At 39.6% G+C, this 19,921-nt stretch overlaps 1 protein-coding gene and 1 pseudogene across 5 annotated transcripts in view; one reads left to right on the top strand and one right to left on the bottom strand.

Moving 5' to 3' along the window:
* Positions 1-3,399: 3,399 nt before the first annotated feature.
* LOC105521772 lies at positions 3,400-4,729 on the bottom strand (annotated as a pseudogene). The gene has a single exon (XR_001003324.1). The product of XR_001003324.1 is annotated as a mitochondrial import inner membrane translocase subunit TIM50 pseudogene (transcript).
* Positions 4,730-5,950: 1,221 nt separating this feature from the next.
* Positions 5,951-19,921, top strand: part of SH3GLB1 (SH3-domain GRB2-like endophilin B1) — a 44,626-nt gene continuing 30,655 nt past the window's right edge. For 3 of the 4 annotated variants that reach the window (XM_011956081.1, XM_011956080.1, XM_011956079.1), the window contains exons 1-2: positions 5,951-6,378; positions 17,607-17,748. In XM_011956081.1, coding sequence (XP_011811471.1) covers positions 6,307-6,378; positions 17,607-17,748 — 214 coding nt within the window. In that variant the 5' untranslated portion in view covers positions 5,951-6,306. The remainder of the gene's footprint in view (positions 6,379-17,606; positions 17,749-19,921) is intronic. The other variant, XM_011956082.1, reaches the window with a different exon arrangement.

Genomic DNA, 19,921 nt, shown 5'->3' with positions numbered 1-19,921 from the left:
GAGGGTGAGAAAATAAATCAGTATTTGGGTAAGTCACTACAGCTAGGTTTCTGTTACTTGAGCTGAACACAACCAATCCTTAACCAACACAGACTAGATAACATGAAAACTCTTCTACTACAAATACTTAGAAATGCTGGGTAAAGAACAGCAAAATAAATAAATTAATAATAATACATACTTGAGCTTACAAAAAAAAAAGACAGGTAAAAATTCAGGTGGCAGAAATAAAAAACCAAACTGGACACCAGGGTCTTGAACACACAATATGACCCCGTCTGGAGTGGGGAAAGGATTGAATGAGGATGGTGCTTGAATGTTTAAATCCATGTGGGGATAAATGGATTTTTTAAATGTGATATATGTATACAATGGAAAACTGGCCTCTAAAAAGAAGGAAATCCTGTCATTTGTGACAACACCGATGAATCTTAAAGACATTATGCTAAGTGAAATAAGCCAGGCACAGAAAGATGAATATTGCATGATCTCACTTAAATGTGGAATCTAAAAAAGTTGAACTCAATAGAAGCAAAGAGTGGAATGGTGGTTAGCAAGTGCTGGGAGAGAGTGAGGGAGCTAGATGACATTGGTCAAAGGATATACCATTTCAGTTACATAGGAGGAATAAGTGCAAGAGATCTATTGTACAACATAGTGACTATAGTTAACAACATGTTGTATTCTTCACAATCACTAAGAACTGACTTTAAGTGTTCTCACCATAAAAATAAGTATGTGAGGTAATGCATATGTTAAGTCACTCAATTTAGCCATTCCAAGATGTATACATATTACAAATCAGGTTGTATACAATACAGTATATACAATTTTCATTTGTCAATTTTCATTAATTATTATTATTTTTTAAGATGGAGTTTCGCTCTTGTTGCCCAGGCTGGAATGCAATGGCATGATCTCGGCTTACTGCAACCTCCGCTTCCTGGGTTCAAGTGCTTCTCCTGCCTCAGCCTCCCGAGTAGCTGGGATTACAGGCACCCACCACCACACCCGGCTAATTTTTGTATTTTTATTAGAGACAGGGTTTCACCATGTTGGCCAGGCTGGTCTCGAACTCCTGACCTCAAGTTATCCACCCACCTCAGCCTCCCAAAGTGCTGGGATTACAGGTGTGAGCCACCGCGCCCGGCCTTTATAATTTTTAAAAATACATGGTAACTTGTGATAAGACCATGGGCCCTTGGTGCAAGCAGAAATCAGTTAAGTGTGAGCACACCCTGTTCCCCAACTTCATAACCTCACACACACACACAAGTTTAAAACCCATGAAATTCTGTACCCTCAATGAAATGGTAGACTAGATAAAACTCACTCCCTGGCATAGCAAGAAGCTTTTCTGTCATGGCACAAGCTCTGAAAGAGAAAAAAAAAAAAAAAAAAAGGAAGATCTATCTCCCTTGAGAATTTGAATCATAGTTTGTACTCCTACTGATCTGGGTTCAAATTTATAATATGTGAATGATCTCAGAACTTCCAAGCCAAGAAAGAAATTCATATAAAAATTGCTCACTAGCCAGTGATAACCTTAGGGGTCTCTGACAGAAGAAACATTTTTTTTTCCACATCACTAAAAATGAGCCGTAAAAAAAAAAAAAAAAAAGCAAAAAGGAATCAATGTACAAAGCAAAAGGAATCAATCCACAAAGAATAAAAGTCATCAAATATACAAATAAAAGTGTTAGACCCCTAAATGCAAAAGGATTTATCTATACGATACCATTTATGCAGTTTAAAAATATAACATAGTAGTACTCTTTATAGATTCATACAAATTCAGTGAAAGTACAAAAACATAATAGATATTAATCATACCAATTTAAAAATAGTGGCTAACTCTGGGCAAGGAATAGTGTCAAGAAAAGCCTGAAGAACTGATCCAGACTGAAGGAGAACTGAGCAACATGCCAACTGGATGCAGCACATGATCTTTCTTGGCTGGGATGTTTTTGCTGTAAAGACATTGGAATAATTGGCAAAGTTTGAGTGGGGTTTCTAGGCAAAGGGTACACAGAAGTTTTTGTATTATTCTTGCAACAGTTTTCTTAGTTTGTAAATTGTTTCAAGATAAAAAAATTGTTTTTTAAAAAGAGGATAAAAATGAGAGATAGGAAACAGTTTCAGAGAAGAAATTGCCAGGATAGATCAATTGGTGGTGGGAAATAATCAAAGGGGACTCTGATTGCTGGCTTAGGTGATTTGGTGTGTATGATTCAATTTATCAATATAGGAAACCCAAGAAAAGAATGTTCAGGAAAAGCAAACTACAACAGACTTGCCAATGGAAATATTGAATCTGTGGATAAACAGGTAGTTGGAAATTGAGGTTGGGGGTGATGGTGTCACAAAAGAGCTTAGCACTGTAAACATCATGATTTGATTACTTTCTTCACTTACTAAATCATTTGGGAATTCATTATGTTTCCAGTGCAAACCATAAAATATATAAAAATAAATAGGAAATGGACACTGCCCTTAAGGGACTCATATCTGGTAAGAGAAATAGAATCAATCTGTAGGCAAAGGGTAGAGACTGATGGAGCAAGTTCTAGAGGGTGACAAGTTAGTTCTCAACCTTGATCACTCATTAAAAACACCAAGAGGAACTCCTAAAACATCCCAATGCCCAGTCTGCACTCTGGGACTGGATCCAGGCATCAGTGGTTGCTTAAACTCTCCAGGTGATGCCAAGGTGCAGCCAAGATTAAGGGAGCAGTGGTTCTACTCAGAACACCTGAGACAACTATTCCTTTGAAACATTTGCCAATGATAAAGGAAAGAGTGTGGAGAGAACAGGAGGTGGAAATAAGGAAATTTGATTCAAGAGGCTTCTGCCAAACAGAGTGATGATTTATACTTTCTCTGTAAAGAAAGCGAATCAGCTGGGCGCGGTGGCTCACACCTGTAATCCCAGCACTTTGGGAGGCTGAGGCAGGCGGATCACTTGAGGCTAGCAGTTCGAGACCAGCCTGGCCCACATGGTGAAACTCTGTCTCTCTACTGAAGATATAAAAAATTAGCCGGGCGTGGTGATGCATGCTTGTAATCCCACCTACTTGGGAGGCTGAGGCAGGAGAAACCTTGAACCCAGGAGGCAGAGGTTGCAGTGAGCTGAGATCACACCATTGCCCTCCAGCCTGGGTGGCAGAGCAAAACTCTCTCTCAAACAAAAAAAAAGTATCAAAGTCTAAGAATACAGATATATGAAAATAAGGTAAGTGTTTTATGGAGAATGGGGAAACAGGATTACAGCTACAGAGGGTGCAAAAGAAAGAAGTAACATTGTTGTTTTTCCAAGACCGGGAAGATCGAAACACTTGAGGATGAGGATTCAGGGACACCACCGTGTCCACCATTAAAGGGGAAATTCTTTTTTTTTGGACACAGCGAGGGTTTTTACATTCCCAGACCAGGGTGAAAAATCCGCTCTGATCCAACAAAGCCCCCACTCTGTGCTTGGCAGCCGATCAGCCACTGTGGGATGGTGACCCGAGAGTCCCGGACCTCATCCCGATGCCCCCATCTGGAGACTCTCGGGACACAACAGGTGTGGCGTCTGGGATGTACTTTATTGGACAGTGGTGGCTCAAGTTTTGGTCTGGAAGCACTGGGGCTCTGGACCCCAGCACTGAGTTTGAGGAGGCCCAGAGTTCAGGGCTGTTTGGAGCGAGACCACAAGCGGCTGGTGAGGGAACCGAGGAAGAGGTTCTGCTTGTTGGACTTGGAGAGCTCGGCCAGGAGCTGCTGCTCCTCCTGCTCTAGCCGGTTTCGCCACTGTTTGAAAGCTGCCAGCGGATCATCCTCTAGGGCGTAGTGCTCCAGTACGGTTCGCACGTCCTCCACACCGTTCAGTGCAATGGTCTTGAGGAAGGCAGACAGGTCCAATAAGACCCGGTCATCAGAGTTGCCGTCCCAGGGCTGCAGGGCGACGCCGTTATAGGGCTGCAGGCAAAAGGCTTCCTTCTTGCAGGCCACAACTACTACTCGACCTGGGTCCCGATTCAGACATGAAATGTCCTTAACATGGTGTCCATTCATGTGCCTTCTGGCGTTCCGGAATACGCGATAGTAGATGAAGCCGTGGGGGTCCACGCTATCAATGAGTGGAAACGCAGTTATGCCAGTCTCTGACGTAAAGATGACAATTTCATATAAAGGGGTGAGCTGCTGGAACAAGGTCTCGATGCCTGGGCGCTTCTTAAACCTCCAGCCAGTGGCCAGCGACCACTCAGGATGCAAGAGGACGCCGGTGAGCTCCAAAACGAACGTGTAGGGTGGCTGGTAGTACGGCTTCCGCAGTGGGTCTGGGAGAAGGCAAGGGCTGGTGGGGTCGATGATCATGTCTATAATCTTTGAAATATTTGTATGTCCGGCGCAACTACTGTACCAGAATTGGATCATTGTCGAACTCATGAGGAATCTTGGCACCATTTTCGTCCACTGGGTTGTTTCCAAAGATACAGACGACGCTCTCGGTCCCACCAGCTCCAAGCAGCCCAGCAAGCCAGAGCACAACTTTTTTGGCATAGCTGGGACCCTCTGAGTCTGGCTGCTGCTATGGCCCTTGTGCCTTAGTGCCCCCGCGGCTCCCGATCTCTGCGGCCTGATCTGGGGCCCGGAGGGGCGGCGTCGCCAACCTCCTGCACAGTCCCCGCGAGCCGAGTCGGAGCCCGCTCCGCAAGCGCAAGAACAGCGCTGCCGAGGCCGCCATCTTGCCAAGGGGAAATTCTTTAATGATGGTCACGGTGGTGTGATCCTTTTGTAGAGACGAGCATAGGTTATGGCAACTATACCTACTTTAAAAACAGCGCTGTGGGAAGAGGGCAAATGATTTTCCACATAAAAATCTAAAATAGACAATAAATGAGAAATAGGATTTTTAATTATAAATTTATTTTTCCATATTTCTGGAAAATTAGAGACATGGAGTATTTCAAAGCTGGGAGATTCCATTATATTGGAGTTACCTTAGAGAGGGGGCTGTTTCTGCCACCACAACAAAGAATGAAACAACACAAATATTTACATGATTTCTTCTTGTCCTCATAATGCTTTTACTGCACTCGTCTTTCACCTTTAACATCTATTGCATCTGTGACTGTTGTTTCAGTGAAACACGGAAGCCTGAATGTGAGCTCATTTCATTGCCTGCTGCACAACCACACAAAACAGAGAGAGCATTTTCTTATTCTTGAAATATGATAGCAACGTCTCCTTCCATGCTTGTACCTGTTTTAATTCCTTTCAAGCAGAGGCTGTATCGTGAAGGATGCTTAAGAAGTTAATTGGAATGACAGGATTTGGAACGGATGTCACATAATATTCTCATTTGTTATTAAAAGTAGTCACGCTTAACTGTTAAGGGCTATGCTGTGTCGCTCGCCATCTTTGTGTCCTCCGCCTGGCACTTTGCTTTCACACAGTAGGCACGTAGTGTTGAGGTCCCGGAAGGTTGTCAAGTAACCGACCGGGAGCTTGAGGGCAGGACACTGTCTTATTCAGCGTGGCATCTCCAACACTCGATTCAGTGCCTGGCACACAGGAGGTATTCAGTTATGCTGAATGAATGAGCAACCGGCTCGGTAGGGGACAGTAAATCCAACCCTATTCCGCAAACGTTCGCTGTGCGGCATCCAGGCCTCAGGGACCAAGCGTGTCGCGCGGTGCCATACTGTGACTGGGACCTGTCAGTTCAAATTTCCAGATATTGTAATTCTATGCTGTAATTCCTATATTTACTCTTAAAACAAAAAGAGAAATGTGGGTCGCGTTCGCTCTGGGTTCTCGGAGGTTAAGTGCAAGCACGCAGAGGCGCCGAGACCCTGCGGCTCTCCCTCGCGGCTTCCTCCACAGGAGCCGGGCGGAGCTCCCAGCGCGTCCCGGGGCTGCGCCGCCGCAATCCTCAAGGGGTCGCTGTTCCCGCGATAACCTCGAGAAAGGCTCCAACCCGCGGTCCTCGCTCGCTTCCCTCTTGGGGCCCGGCTCCACACTGCCGGGTTGCCGGTCCATCTCCGGCTAGCCCACGGGGCCCATCGTCGACGTTAGCGGTCGCTCTCCCGACCGACTGACCCATCCTTGGCGCCGCCGCCGCGGGCGCTCGTTCTCCTCCCTCGCTCCGCCTTCATCCACCCCCTTCACGGAAACGACAGCTGCGGCGGTGGGGCTGGCGCCGCCTCCCTCCACCTACCACGTCTGCCCTCGCCGCTGTAGCCCTGCGTCCCAGCCCGGCCGCGGCGCCTACGCCTCGCCGCCGCTAGGTCAGCCGGCTCCGCCGGGCTGCCGCCCAGGATGAACATCATGGACTTCAACGTAAAGAAGCTGGCGGCCGACGCAGGCACCTTCCTCAGTCGCGCCGTGCAGGTACCCTGGTGCTGGGGGGAAAAGGGGTGGCGGCACCCGGGAAGGTTGAGGGAGGGGACCCCAGCCCGACGCGGTGCCCCTGGCCTCGCCGACCACCCAGCGGGCCTGCTGCAGCCAGAGGCCTGGGAGATGGGCGCGGCCTGGTCCCCTCCCCGGGCCCGGCGGCGGTTTTCTGCCCCGCTGCTGCCCAACCGCCGCTCCACGGAAAGCGAGGCGGGGTGGGGCCGGCCGGGAGCTTCCTCCCACCCCTGCAGGACACTAAGGCTGCACTGTCCGCCTTTCTGATCCCACGACGCCAGTGCTCCACCCCGGGGCTGGCGGAGGCTTACGAGTCCGTTGGGGTAATCGAGACACAGGCCATTTCTGCACTACCCCCACCCTTTCCTTTCGTCTCTCACCCTCCCCTCCGAGTCCAAGAAGGGAGTTTCCTTTTCCTGTCCTTCAACCCAGAGAGCTGCCAACACAGTTCCCTCCGGCCCTCGTTCTCCCTGAAAGGACTGTCTTGGGCTTGGCAGCCCGCGGGGGAAATGGAGATCGCCAGTTGGCGTTGAGGCTTTGCCAAGACCACGAGAAACCTACAGTTGGGGGGTTCTCACTCTTTTTCAAAATGGGAAGCACCGGCTGTAGATCAAGGAGAGATGCGGGGAAATTGTTATGGCTATAGTCACAGTAGTATGTTTCAAACATACTTTAAGGGAAGAAGTTGACTACCTCTCGATATTCTGCAATCAAGGAAGTATCAGTACTAAGAAACTTGGGCCGTTTCCCACAGTCATCACCCACATTATGCCAACTCAGTAAATCTGTGAACAGATGTAAATTTCACAACATGAATTGTAAACAATCTGGTGTTTAAGTTAATGGCATAGTCACGGTGGCAACAACATTCTCTTTTGTAAAAAGAAAACAAAAATAATTTTCTAATATGCATACCAAATTGGTGCTAAAATGTAAATCTGTTCTATGGCTTTACTACTTTCCTTGCCTTTGCCCCAATTTTGTTGGCACAGTTGAGCCTACATTGCACTATCCCTGGCAAAAGAATAGTAGAGCTAGAGCAAGGTGATAGCTGCCTGTATTATGAAAAACCTGTCAAGCACTTCGCAATGCATTTGACGTATCTCCAGTCTTTTCCATAACTTTGCCAGATAGATGTTATTAACACCTTTTATATATGTGAGGAAGCACCCTTACTGAGGTTAAGAAATTTACACAGCTAGTAAATAACCAGGTGCTGTCTGACCTAGTACTCCAAGCTGCTTTTTCTTCCGGGATAAGCATTCCAGGTTTAAGATAGCTAGAATAATAGAATGTTGTGGCCTAGAGAGACCTTAAAAATCATCTGGTACAATCTGAGCATTTCCATATCAACAAGCAAGTAACACTTTAGAGATGGGAAATTCCTTCTAGCTTTTGATTTCTAAGTTCTAAAATCTGCATGGTGAGTAATAAGCTAGCTGCCTTAACCCTTTTCTTCCCTTCCTTCCCTAAAATATGATATATTGTAAAGACATTGAACCTTTATAGGTTCTGCTTACATTGTAGCAGAAGATAAGCTTGTAAATACATATTAAAATAATGTTTTGATTTAAATTCTCTAGCTTCTAATAGTTCAAAGACAAGGTGCAAGAAGAATGAGTGATTGAAGGTCTGAAATGAATTCTGATGTGTGAGACACTTGTACGCTTTTAACATTGACTGCAATAGAGGACTAGAGCCTGTGGTACTTTTTTGTCCTAGTGCTCATTACCTGTAATTCTAGATGCTTACATGAGGATTTGACACTATATAATGCTACTCCTTTAAGTACAGTTAAATATGTTTCAGACATAATTCACACCCCTTAAAGAGGACACATTTACTAGAATTTAGTCTGATTTAAATTGTGGATAGACTCGATTTAAAAAATTAAATCTAGCAAAGCTCTCAAAATGTGTACTTCCCAAAGAATTTTAATTCCTTGTTTCAAATTCCTTAGGAAAAAGTTTTAAAATTTATGCTAATCTGTTAGCCATCAAATAATTTTCTTTTCAGCCTTAAATATTTAAGTGTCTACTGCATGTCTGCTTGTGGCTACTATGGGCACTGGTGATAAAGCAGTGAATAAAATCAGCAAAGTGTCTGCTCTCCTGAAGCTTACATTGTAGCAGAAGATAAGCTTGTAAATACATCAGGTGGTGGTAAAAATCATGGCCAGAAGAATAGAATAATGGCAGGGATGGTGATTGTTAACATCTTTATTAGTATTTTCTAACATTAGTATTGTGGTATAGATAGGATGGTCGGGGCAAGTCTTTCTAATAGGATGAAATCCAAGAGACCTCAAGGAAGAGACAGACCTAATTTTTTTGGAATAAAAGTATTTCAGGCAGCAAGAAGAAGTACAAAGACTGAAGTTGCAGGGGCATTAAGGAGATCAATGAAGGAACTGTGGCCATAATACAGGTAAAAGGCGATTGTAACTTAGATTACAGTGGTAGCAGGGAAGATTCCAAATTATCCAGTGAAGGTTCCAAATTATCCAGTATTGGCTGTCGGATTGGCTGTGAGGTATGAGAGAAAGATGAGTCAAGGATGACTCCAAGGTTTTGGCTTGAGCCATTTATTAAGGGAAAAATTTTTGGAGAAACAGGATCCTTTAATGTGTCCGCAACTGTAATAGACACATACTGAAATATTTATAGATAAACTTATACCATATCTGAGATTTGGTTTTGGTAGGGTTTTTTTGTTGTTGTTTTATTTATTTTTTTTTTTTTTGAGACGGAGTTTCGCTCTTGTTGCCCAGGCTGGAGTGCAACGGCGCAATCTCGGCTTTTTGCAACCTTTACCTCCCCAGTTCAAGCGAATCTCCTATCTCCGTCTTTCAAGTACCTGGAATTACAGGCATGCACCACCACGCCAAGCTAATTTTGCATTTTTAATAGAGATGGGTTTTCACCATGTTGGTCAGGCTGGTCTTGAACTCCTGACCTCAGGTGATCCACCTCCTTCAGCCTCCCAAAGTGCTGGGATTACAGGCGTGAGTCACCACACCAGTTGAGATTAGCTTTTGAATATTTCAGAAGAAAAAAAAAACAGAGGTCACTGAAACAACATTAACAGAATGTTGATAGTTGTGGAAGGTTGGTTATGGGTTCATGAGGTTTCATTGTACTGTTATACTTTTGTATGTTTGACATTTTCTACAATACTTTTTTAAAGATAAAATTTGTAAGAAAACAAAGGATGCTTCTAAAATAGAACGTGTGAAATTTGGAATGCTGTGTGGTGGTTTTCAACAAAACACTGCTTTCTCATCTCAGTATTTATTTCGTCGCTGAGTTCCTATATTAAATTGCATTGGCATCAGTATAATGCCAAAGTACCAAGTTTCGTGCTAAGAATAGCTTAAGAGCTATGCCAGTATCTATAAGCAGTAAGAATAGTAGAGAGAGAATTAAACATTCGTGTTTATAAATAATAATTTTCATTCAAATCAAATTGTACCCTAAGGAATGTGCCAATCTTTGGTTGGCCAATGCCATACATTGTTTTCCATTTTACTTAAAAATTCCTAAGTTAAAAATTAAACATATTTCTTGTTTTTAAAAAAGGTCAGATCAAACTAGTAAAGCACATAGATGAGTCCCATCACCTCTCCACTTCCCTCCTTTTAAAATTTGTTTTTAAGCCTTGGTACTTTAAAAAGAATGTTATACTAGAATGTATAAATGAGTAGAAATGTTTATTCTTAACTAGCCCATTTGGGTGCTTGTTTTTAAGTACCTCAAGATGGTAAAATACAAAAGTATCAGGTAATTCACCCTTGCTTAATTGTTATTTTACTAGAGTTTTAAATGCCATTTGTTCTTAGAATCCATCTTTTTAGTCCAAACTTCTTAGTTGAGCATTAAATACTCCCTTACAATCTGGTTCTTTCTCTCACTTATATAAACACTGTATTCCAAATTATTTTTTAATTTCCAAAATATCTTGTACTTATTTTAGGCTTTTGTTTGTATAGTTAAACTCCTTTTAAGTGTCCTGTCTGCCTATTCTTTCCTTTCCTTAAGATACAACTTTATTCATCTCCAAAATAGAGTAAAAAAAAAAATTTTAAAATAAAAGTAAAATACAGAAACTTTTTTGAAGATAATAGCTTTAAATCCATCTCAGCTAATAAGGCTTCTTAGACCACAAGAGCTTGCTGTGAAATCCTGAATCATTTTCAATTCCGAATCATTAGGTGGCACTTTTCTTCTAATGAACTATTGTGTTAGATCTCTTAGAACTCTAAAATTCTGTTACTCTTTCACATCTTTAATAAGTTTGTATGTGCTAAGGCATCAACTCTGTTTCTTATTCCCCTCTCACAACATCTAACATGGTTCATTTTAACTTTCATATCATTTTAGCCAGGCAAATTACTATCCATATGTGAAGTTTAATCTTTGAAGGGCAACAATAAGCATGTTAAATAACGGTGTCTTTATTAGAATTTTCTAACATTATGTTTGCTGACCTTGAAATTAACTAATACCAGTATAAAATAATAAACCATTCAACCTGTATTTAAATTGAGTACCTCCTAGGTGCTTGGCGTTGAAAGATACAAAGCTGAATGAGACCCTGTTCCTGCCCTCAAAGACTTCATAGTAATAGTCTCAAATTTGTCATAAATATTCTTTGTAGTAATAGCCATTTTGTGAATAACTCTTTATTTGATAAATCTTTCAGGTGGATAAAGGAACAAGAGATGTGCTTTTAATTCAGAATTCTTACTGAAGCAAAACTTTGCTCACCATCATTAAAATAAGGGCATAGACTTTCTAAAAAGAATTTTTCAAATCAAATTACTTAGGGAGTTCATTTTAAATTTTCTAACATTTCCTCTAAACTGATTATTAAAGTCATACTATGAATTTCACGAACACCACCTATTTTCTAAGGAATATAGTTTTTAAAATATAGTTTTAAGCTTGGCCTTGATCTCCCATTTATTTTGGCAAGTGTCATGGTGTGTCTAAGCTAAGGATGTAAAGATGAATATGATGTTGCCATTAACTAGCTCCTGTCAGACTGTCGCTGGAGTTCCAGCTTGGCCAAACAACTCTGTCAAGCGCTTCTGAAATCCTGTTTCTTTTACAGAATTCACACTGTGACAACTTCACCATGTTTCTTAAATTCTAATAAATAAAATATGTCATATTCGAAATCCATACATTTTCTTGTTACATAAAAACTTTACATGTTTAGTGTTACTTAAAACTGTTTTCGTATCCTTTGGTGCTATTTGCATTATTTTGGTAAAGTAGATAGAAGATAGTTTGTTAACCTGATGTTAAAATTCACACTTATGTACTACATGAGTAAGGTAATTAGAAAATCTATAAAACTCTTTTCAATTCGTCATATTTCTTGAAATACTTCTTTTTTTTTTTTTTTTTTTTACAGAGTCTCGCCTTATTGCCCAGGCTAGGGTGCAGTGGCATAATCTTGGCTCACTGCAACCTCCACTTCCCAAGTTCAAGTGATCCTCCTGCCTCAGCCCCCCTAGTAGCTGGGATTACAGGCATGTGCCACCATGCCCGGCTCAATTTTGTATTTTTAGTAGAGACGGGGTTTCACCATGTTGGCCAGGCTGGTCTCGAACTCCTGACCTCAGGTGATCCACCCGCCTTGGCCTCCCAAAGTGCTGGGATTACAGGCATGAGCCACCACGCCTGGCCTTTCTTGAAAGTGTTTTTAAGGTAATGATAGAGCTACAAATTAAAGTCTTAACCTCACCCAATTGATGTACTCCTAGTTGCTTTGCTACTATATTTTAAATGTTCAAACACCTAAGTCAATTTCTTTAATATTCTTTGGAGACCAATTTACTGAAAGAACCTCAACACAGATAATGTATTTGAAGCAAAACTCCAGCACAGTGAAGTAACAGTAATAACAGCTTGACATTCCTAAATGGGCAAAAGGAGAAAGTAAAGTAATGCAGCATGCACTAAATCAAGTGATACATATTTAAATAATTATGAATGAGTTTAGAACAGTGGTTCTCAGTCTTGGCTGCACTTAAAATACTTGGGGAATCTTTATAAATGCCAATATGAGCTGCACCCCAGTCCAATTAAATTAGAATCTTAGGGGTTGGATCAGACCAGACATCAGTGTTTTCTAAAGCTCTCTCAAGTAATTCTAAAGAACAGCCAAAATTTAGAACCAACGGAGAAAGATCCACTTTACAGTTTACTTAATACATTATTCAGAGTCTGAGTTACATATTTTCCAAGAAATTTAAATTTCTTTTAGAGTATTACTCTTTAGTAATACTGGTGATTAGAGTTTGCGTTAAATAGATGTCTTTGATCACACCTATTTTACTTGCAGTGTTTTTTTTTTTTTTTCCTAAAAGTAGAGTTTGGAATCCAGGCTCCTTATTTAATAATGTGGGTTATGTGCCTATCCTGTAGTAAAAGAAGGATTACAGTGCCTGGTATAATGTAGCCGACTCAAAGACAATTCTTTCTGCAAAGCAATATTTAGAGAAAATATATAAAAGAGAGGGGATTAAACTTTCTGTTCTTATGTCACTTTGCTGTATTACAAATGAAATATGAAAAAATTATGTATCAAATTATATTTTAGAAAACATTGAGTTTAATAACTTATTAAGAAGATGACTTATTTACAGTGTGCCTTTTAGGTTGTTTACACAAAAGTTCTTAATTATTAAACTATACTGCCATCTATTCATTAAAAGATATGCTTAAAATCAACTAGTTTCTGATTAATACCTATTATCGAGATTACAAAGTAATGATTTTGAACTTGAGATGTTGCAAACTAAAATTTTTATGGGTTAATTTACAATTTTTTAGTAACTAGGAAGGGATCTTTTTTTAAAAGAAATAATAGATCTTTTGCCCTTCTGAAAAGAGTGCCATTATTGTAATTTTGTTTTGTGTCAAGGCAGTATTCTAGTAGATCATAAAATCCTTGAAGGCAAGAAGCACATCATATGCTGATCATCTTGCAGTAGAAGAAAATATATATAAGCCATAAATATTTTTGATTAGGAATTTAAATATTAATTTAGTTGAGATAACTCATAATGTCTGTAGTAGATGCATTATTTACAATGCTTTAGAGAAAATATTAAATATTGTATTTGTTATCTTAATACAGTGTACTTCTGATTAATTATGGAAAAATCCTTTTGCTTCCACAATGATAAAATTGTGGGAAATATTATGTATTTTACAATTATATATTTAAGTAATAAGATTTAAGTTTATAATTTCAATTTTAAAATATGATAGAATTAGCAATGTCCTTATTTTGTGTCTTCCTCCGCTTTATTCATTCATGATAGGATTTAATTTACTCTTAATTTTGGTAAATATTTTGAATATCTTGTAGGAAGCAGAAGTGATCTGGAGGAGAAAGCTGTCCAGAGTGCTGTGAACAGACATAGGAGAAAGGAGGCACAGAATATGATTGGATAATAGTAATAGGAATAGAAAATACTAATTTTGGAAATCAGCAAGTATTTACTGGAAGGGTAGTATAGCATGATGAGACTATGACTCAAACAGATGTCACACTGAATCCCAATGCTGACAGCTTGGACAAAGTGTTTAATCACCCTGAGTCTCAATTTATTAATCTCTACAATTATTCTTACCTATATTTTAAGATTCTTTCTAGTATTTGATGTAGAATGCACAGCTTAGTTAATGGAATTTTTGAACATACACTAAACCTTGACACAGAAGTATAAGAAAGATGTAAATGGTCTTGTTGAAAAAATAAAACATTAAAAAAAGATATTAGAAAATAAAACTCTATATAATGTGCTGAAATGTGAAACATAGAAACATTGTCATGTGACCCTTCCTACAGTACTGCTATTTTCCAAACAGGTTTTCTGTAATCAGACTATCTGACTTATGTGTAAGGGTTCCATATATCTTCTGAACTAGAATAAAAAAAAAAAAAAGAAAAAACCTACTAATTGTATGTGTTTGTAGAATCTTTACCAGTTCACATATTTTCTTTCTTCCTCAGGCTCATACAAATAAATCGCTTCGTGCAAATACCCATCTTTGTTCTGTTATACTTTCATACTCTTTTCACTAAAAGAATATTTATTTAGTGAGATACCTGGGAGGCAGTATCATGAGAGTCACAAAGAAAATATTAAATAATTAAGCAAACAGTCCTTTTTTGTTTTGTTTTGTTTTTTTTTGAGACGAAGTCTCGCTCTGTCGCCCAGGCTAGAGTGCAGTGGCCGGATCTCAACTCACTGCCAGCTCCACCTCCCGGGTTCACGCCATTCTCCTGCCTCAGCCTCCCGAGTAGCTGGGACTACAGACGCCCGCCACCTCGCCCAGCTAGTTTTTTGTATTTTTTTAGTAGAGACGGGGTTTCACCGTGTTAGCCAGGATGGTCTCGATCTCCTGACCTCGTGATCCGCCCGTCTCGGCCTCCCAAAGTGCTGGGATTACAGGCTTGAGCCACCGCGCCCGGCTCAAACAGTCCTTTTCATCTGAAGATTGAAATGTTTTATTTTCCAAATAATTAACTTTCTAATTGCTGATTTTCCTGAAATACTGTCAGGAGAAAACTTGCCCTGAACCCCAGTTGGTATCAGATAAATTCAGTGATTATTTTATTTTATATTTATTTATTTTATTATTAACTTATTAATTAGAGATAGGGTCTTGCTCTGTCACCTAGAATGGAGTGCAGTGGAGTGCAGCTGGGACTACAGGTGTGCACCACCATGCCTGGCTAATTTTTTGTATTTTTTTGTAGAGACGTGGTTTTGCCATGTTGCCTAGGCTGGTCTAGAACTCCTGAGCTCAAGTGATCTGCCTGCCTCAGCCTCCCAAAGTGCTAGGATTACAGGCGGGGGCCCCTGCTCCTGGCCATAAGTGCTGATTTTAAATTATTGATGTGTTGATTTTTCTATTAATCTATTATTGGTTATTAACTGTAAGTTAAGGATTTCTACAGATAAATTAATATTTAATATGTATGAGGATGATGCAAATGAGCTTAAAGAAGTTGTGCAACTGGAAGATAAATCATCAGGACTATACACTCTTTCCTTGGATCTTAACGTAGTTCATATCATTCAGTCACAGGTCGTTTGTTACCTCCTCAGAGATGCTGTTTCTCTAACTACCCCCATCTCACACTCCTCAAACTCTTGCTCCCCTGTCTAGGCCCAAGTTGCCCATCCCTCCCCACTAAAGCCTTCCATGATTCTCCTGCTCTCCCTGAAGAATGAATTCTTTCTCTGTACTTGGATTTTTTACGTCATTCAGAAACAATAAAACCAACCATGTTAGTCCTCTTTACTGTCTTCGTGTCTTTATATCCTTATTTATCTATTGTCTGTCTTTGCCATTAAAATGTAAGCTTCCTAAGAACAGAAACCTTGTCTGTTTTGTTGGCTGCTGAAACCCATGTGTTTAGAAGAGTGCCTAGCACATATGTAGGTGCTTAGTAAGTATTTGTTGAAGGAATAAACAAAATGAACAAACAAGTGGATAAACTTGCTTATTAAAGGGAAATTTATGCATGCAGTTTCAATTTTTAAGCTGCTAAGAATTTTTTTTAGATCATTCTTTATAGGTGATGTTCACCTGAGTGAAAGGTATTCCCTTTCTTCCCTTCCTGTTGATCGCTTCATCTGGGAGTTATTTTATCTAGCCATTGGTGGCAGACTTTGAACATGTAAAAGTCTAGTAGGAGGTCTGTTGCTTAGAATCTCCAGGAATCTGTAAAGACTACAGGGTTCTCTCCTAAGAATGAGGTTGCATAGTTTATCCAGCTGGCCTTGAGATCAGGGTTTGCTTTTTGCTCAGTGCCCAATCCTCCAGCTACACTGCAAGTTTATGGGCTTAGGCAATAGCTTTGGAACTGTTACATTTGGTTCCACCCACTGGGTCAGGGGCTGGCTATAGACCATTTTCAAAAAGACCCAAGGCTTTACAAAAGCTATTTAAGCTGTTATTTCTAGCCCCTAAACAGGGAGCCTCAGTGGAGATTGTAACCAGAAGTCTAAGAATAGAATTCTAGAGGACCCTTCAGCTTAAGGTGCTGATAATAACCTGAAAGTATTAAACCAAGAAGAAAGATGCTGAAAGAAACAATAAAACTCAGAAAATAGAGTAGCAAAAGAGATTTTTAAGAAACAAAAGGAGAAAAAGGCAAGGTGAACACTGTTTTGTCAGCCATAAGTGAGTCATTACTGAGCACAGAATTAGTGCTAGTGATATGCCTGTGTTAAGATGGGAGAAAGCCACATATTCTAGGGGAAAATAATACATGATAAACAGCTTGAGTCATCACCTCTAATGTTTAATTAAAAGTATCCAGAAAGCTCTAGATCTACACAGAATCCTTTTACCTCTTTATTATTGTATAGGCAATGCTACCTTTTCTCAAATACCAGTATATTCAATAATAAAAAGTGATTCATTGAGTATGTTTAACCATATTTTATGACCTTTAAAAGATGTCTTCATAGTATGAATAGGATATGTTCCAAAAGTTAGTCTATAAATAAATTGCTGGAACATATCCTCAGCAGCTTAAATGACAGGTTTTATGGTATGTTCTGGGAAACTATCTAACTAGGTGTTATTAAAGAGCTAATAAGATATAAACCACAATAAACATTAACAGCTCTTTTAAAACTTAATAATTACAAGGCACCGAACAAAGTGATTTGCATACACAATCATACTTAATCCCCCAAACACTATAAAATATGTATTGTCTCTCTTTTATAATAGAGGGTACTAAAGAAAAAATATTCAATACGTTGCTCAGGTCACACAGCAAGCAACGAAGTTAAAATTTGAATTCAGATCCAACTGACTCAAAGCTCTTATTCCTTACCATTAATCCTAGTCTACCTAGAATAGGTAGTTGAAATAGTTGCATGCTTTATATACCAAGAAGTACACTTAGGTTTTCTATAGAATTCATACCATACATTTTAGCAGAACTAAGGGTATGTGATGACTATAAGGTAAGGTCATCCACAAAAGAGGTATGGATAAATTACATAGGAGCAAAAAAAGTATTCATAAGCAGTGGCTTACAAAACTGGAGTATGGTTATTTGTATGTTTAGGATTGTTTAGCTTTGAATTTGCTTTTTACTTATTGATATGGTTCCCTAAAATTTATTTGCAGTGTATTTAATTTTTGTTTTACAACCAATAACAGTTCACAGAAGAAAAGCTTGGCCAGGCTGAGAAGACAGAATTGGATGCTCACTTAGAGAACCTCCTTAGCAAAGCTGAATGTACCAAAATATGGACAGAAAAAATAATGAAACAAACTGAAGTGTTATTGCAGCCAAATCCAAGTAAGAAACTCTACCTCTTGTGTACCTTAAGTACTATTAGTGGGTTTTTTAATGTTAAAAAAAAAGTTTTAATGGCCATCTGAAAACATAGGATTTTTTTATTGTAGCTTCAGGGTCTGTGGGGTTTTTTGTGTGTGCTTTTGTGAAGAGGAAGTGATATAAACAGTTACGTACCTAACAAATTTAAAATTACATTTTTTCAGTCTTATATAGAATCCTTATAAAAAAATCTCAGGTTTAGGCAGTGACTTTGAATTTTAAGATTTATGAGGAGGTGTGTATATAAATATGTTTTCCTTTTTCATCTAGGGAAGAATTGTCCCTAGATAATTAAGACAAAGTTATATAGATGCTTAACTAGGTACCATTTTTTCTGTTTAAGTTTTCGAGTGTGTGTTTTTTTTTTTTTTTTGAGACAGAGTCTCGCCCTGTCGCCCATGCTAGAGTGCAGTGACGCGATCTTGGCTCAGTACAACCTCCACCTCCCAGGTTCAAGCAATTCTCCTGCCTCAGAGTCCCTAGTAGCTGGGATTACAGGCATATGCCACCGCGCCCAGCTAATTTTTCTTTTTTATATCTTTAGTAGAGATGGGGTTTCACCATGTTGGCCAGGTTAGTCTTGAACTCCTGACCTCGTGATCCACCTGCCTCCCAAAGTGCTGGGATGACAGGCGTTAGCCCCTGTGCCCAGCCTATGTTTAAGTTTTACATTTTCATGTAAATTACTTCGTTTGATTCAAACAACTACTAGATTTTCAGATTAGTCAACTCAATAACGTTGCAGTTAAGGTGCACAGTAATTGTTTAGTGAATGAAACTCATGAGTTAGCATCTTGTCCAAGGCAGCATAGCTAATTAGAAGTGGAAATTGGACTAGAACCTATCAACATCCAGGCTTTTCACTGTGAGCTTTGCATATCAAAACTGAAGAACAAAGGTACAATGTATGCTTTCCTTCTTTTTTTCCCCAATATTTGGGATCATGTTGTGATATGACATATGCTTGCTTTTAGATACTAACTTAAACTCCAAGCACTATACAAATATTAGCAGTTCTCTATCATTTTAGTTAAATGGTAGTGACTGTTTAAATATGCCTTTTGGTTGAAAAACTTAACTGTTAAGTTCTGTGCTCAGTACCTGGGTAACAGGTTCATGTATACCCCAAACTTCAGCATCATTCAATATACCCACGTAACAAACCTGCATGTGTACCCCTTGAATCTAAAATAAAAGTTAAAAATAAACAAAATAAGCTTTTTGCACTTTGAGTGAGTCCTGATGTCCTTGGACACCATGTAATATTTTTTATTCATTTAAGGCCATTTAAATTCTACATTCTGGCACTTTTATTAAAAGTAATAGACATTTTTCCTCTTGTTCTAAACATATTTTTCTGATTGGCAAATAAGCTCATTCACAATTGGTAAACAGGGAAATAAAATACAATTCCCTCCTGCCCCTGTTTTGTGCCAGGAAGTAGTAATAAGAATTGTTTTTGTTTTTGTTTTTTGTGCTCTAGTTTTTTTGTTTTGTTTTGTTTTGTTTTGTTTGAGACAGAGTCTTGCTTTGTCACCCAGGCTGGAGTGCAGTGGTGTGATCTTGGCTCACTGCAACCTCTGCCTCCTGGGTTCAAACAATTCTCCTGCCTCTGCCTCCTGAGGGTCGCTGGGATTACAGGTGTCCACCACCATACCCAGCTAATTTTTGTATTTCTAGTAGAGACAGGGTTTCTCCATGTTGGCCAGGCTGGTCTCGAACTTCCGACCTCAGATGATCTGCCCACCTCAGCCTCCCAAAGCCTGGGATTACAGGTGTGAGCCACCATGCCCAGTCAATGCCCTGGTTATTAAGTTACACAGGTTTTGAGTGGCCAAACCCAACACTCCTTTTCTTGTAATTCCTGTGTTGTTTTCAATGTATGATGATCTGGAAATGGGTTTTTCAAAAATATGTTATGCAGAAATATATACTACATTGTAGCAGAATTGCCTGCATATTTTAAGATTTTATTATAACCTATTGAAATTAACTATTTATTAATATACCAAATATTTTATTAACTGAACGAAGTCAACATAAGATTCCATTTTAAACTTTTGACCAGATAGGTGGAAAAGCAGTCAAAATTAAGAATCAGAGTCAAAACACAAAGCTTTTTTTTTTTTTTTTT

Source organism: Colobus angolensis, unplaced genomic scaffold (assembly GCF_000951035.1).
Source record: "Colobus angolensis palliatus isolate OR3802 unplaced genomic scaffold, Cang.pa_1.0 Scaffold41, whole genome shotgun sequence".
Lineage (NCBI taxonomy): Eukaryota > Metazoa > Chordata > Mammalia > Primates > Cercopithecidae > Colobus > Colobus angolensis.
Note: the sequence above shows the minus strand (reverse complement) of the source record. Positions and strands in the feature narration are given on the sequence as shown.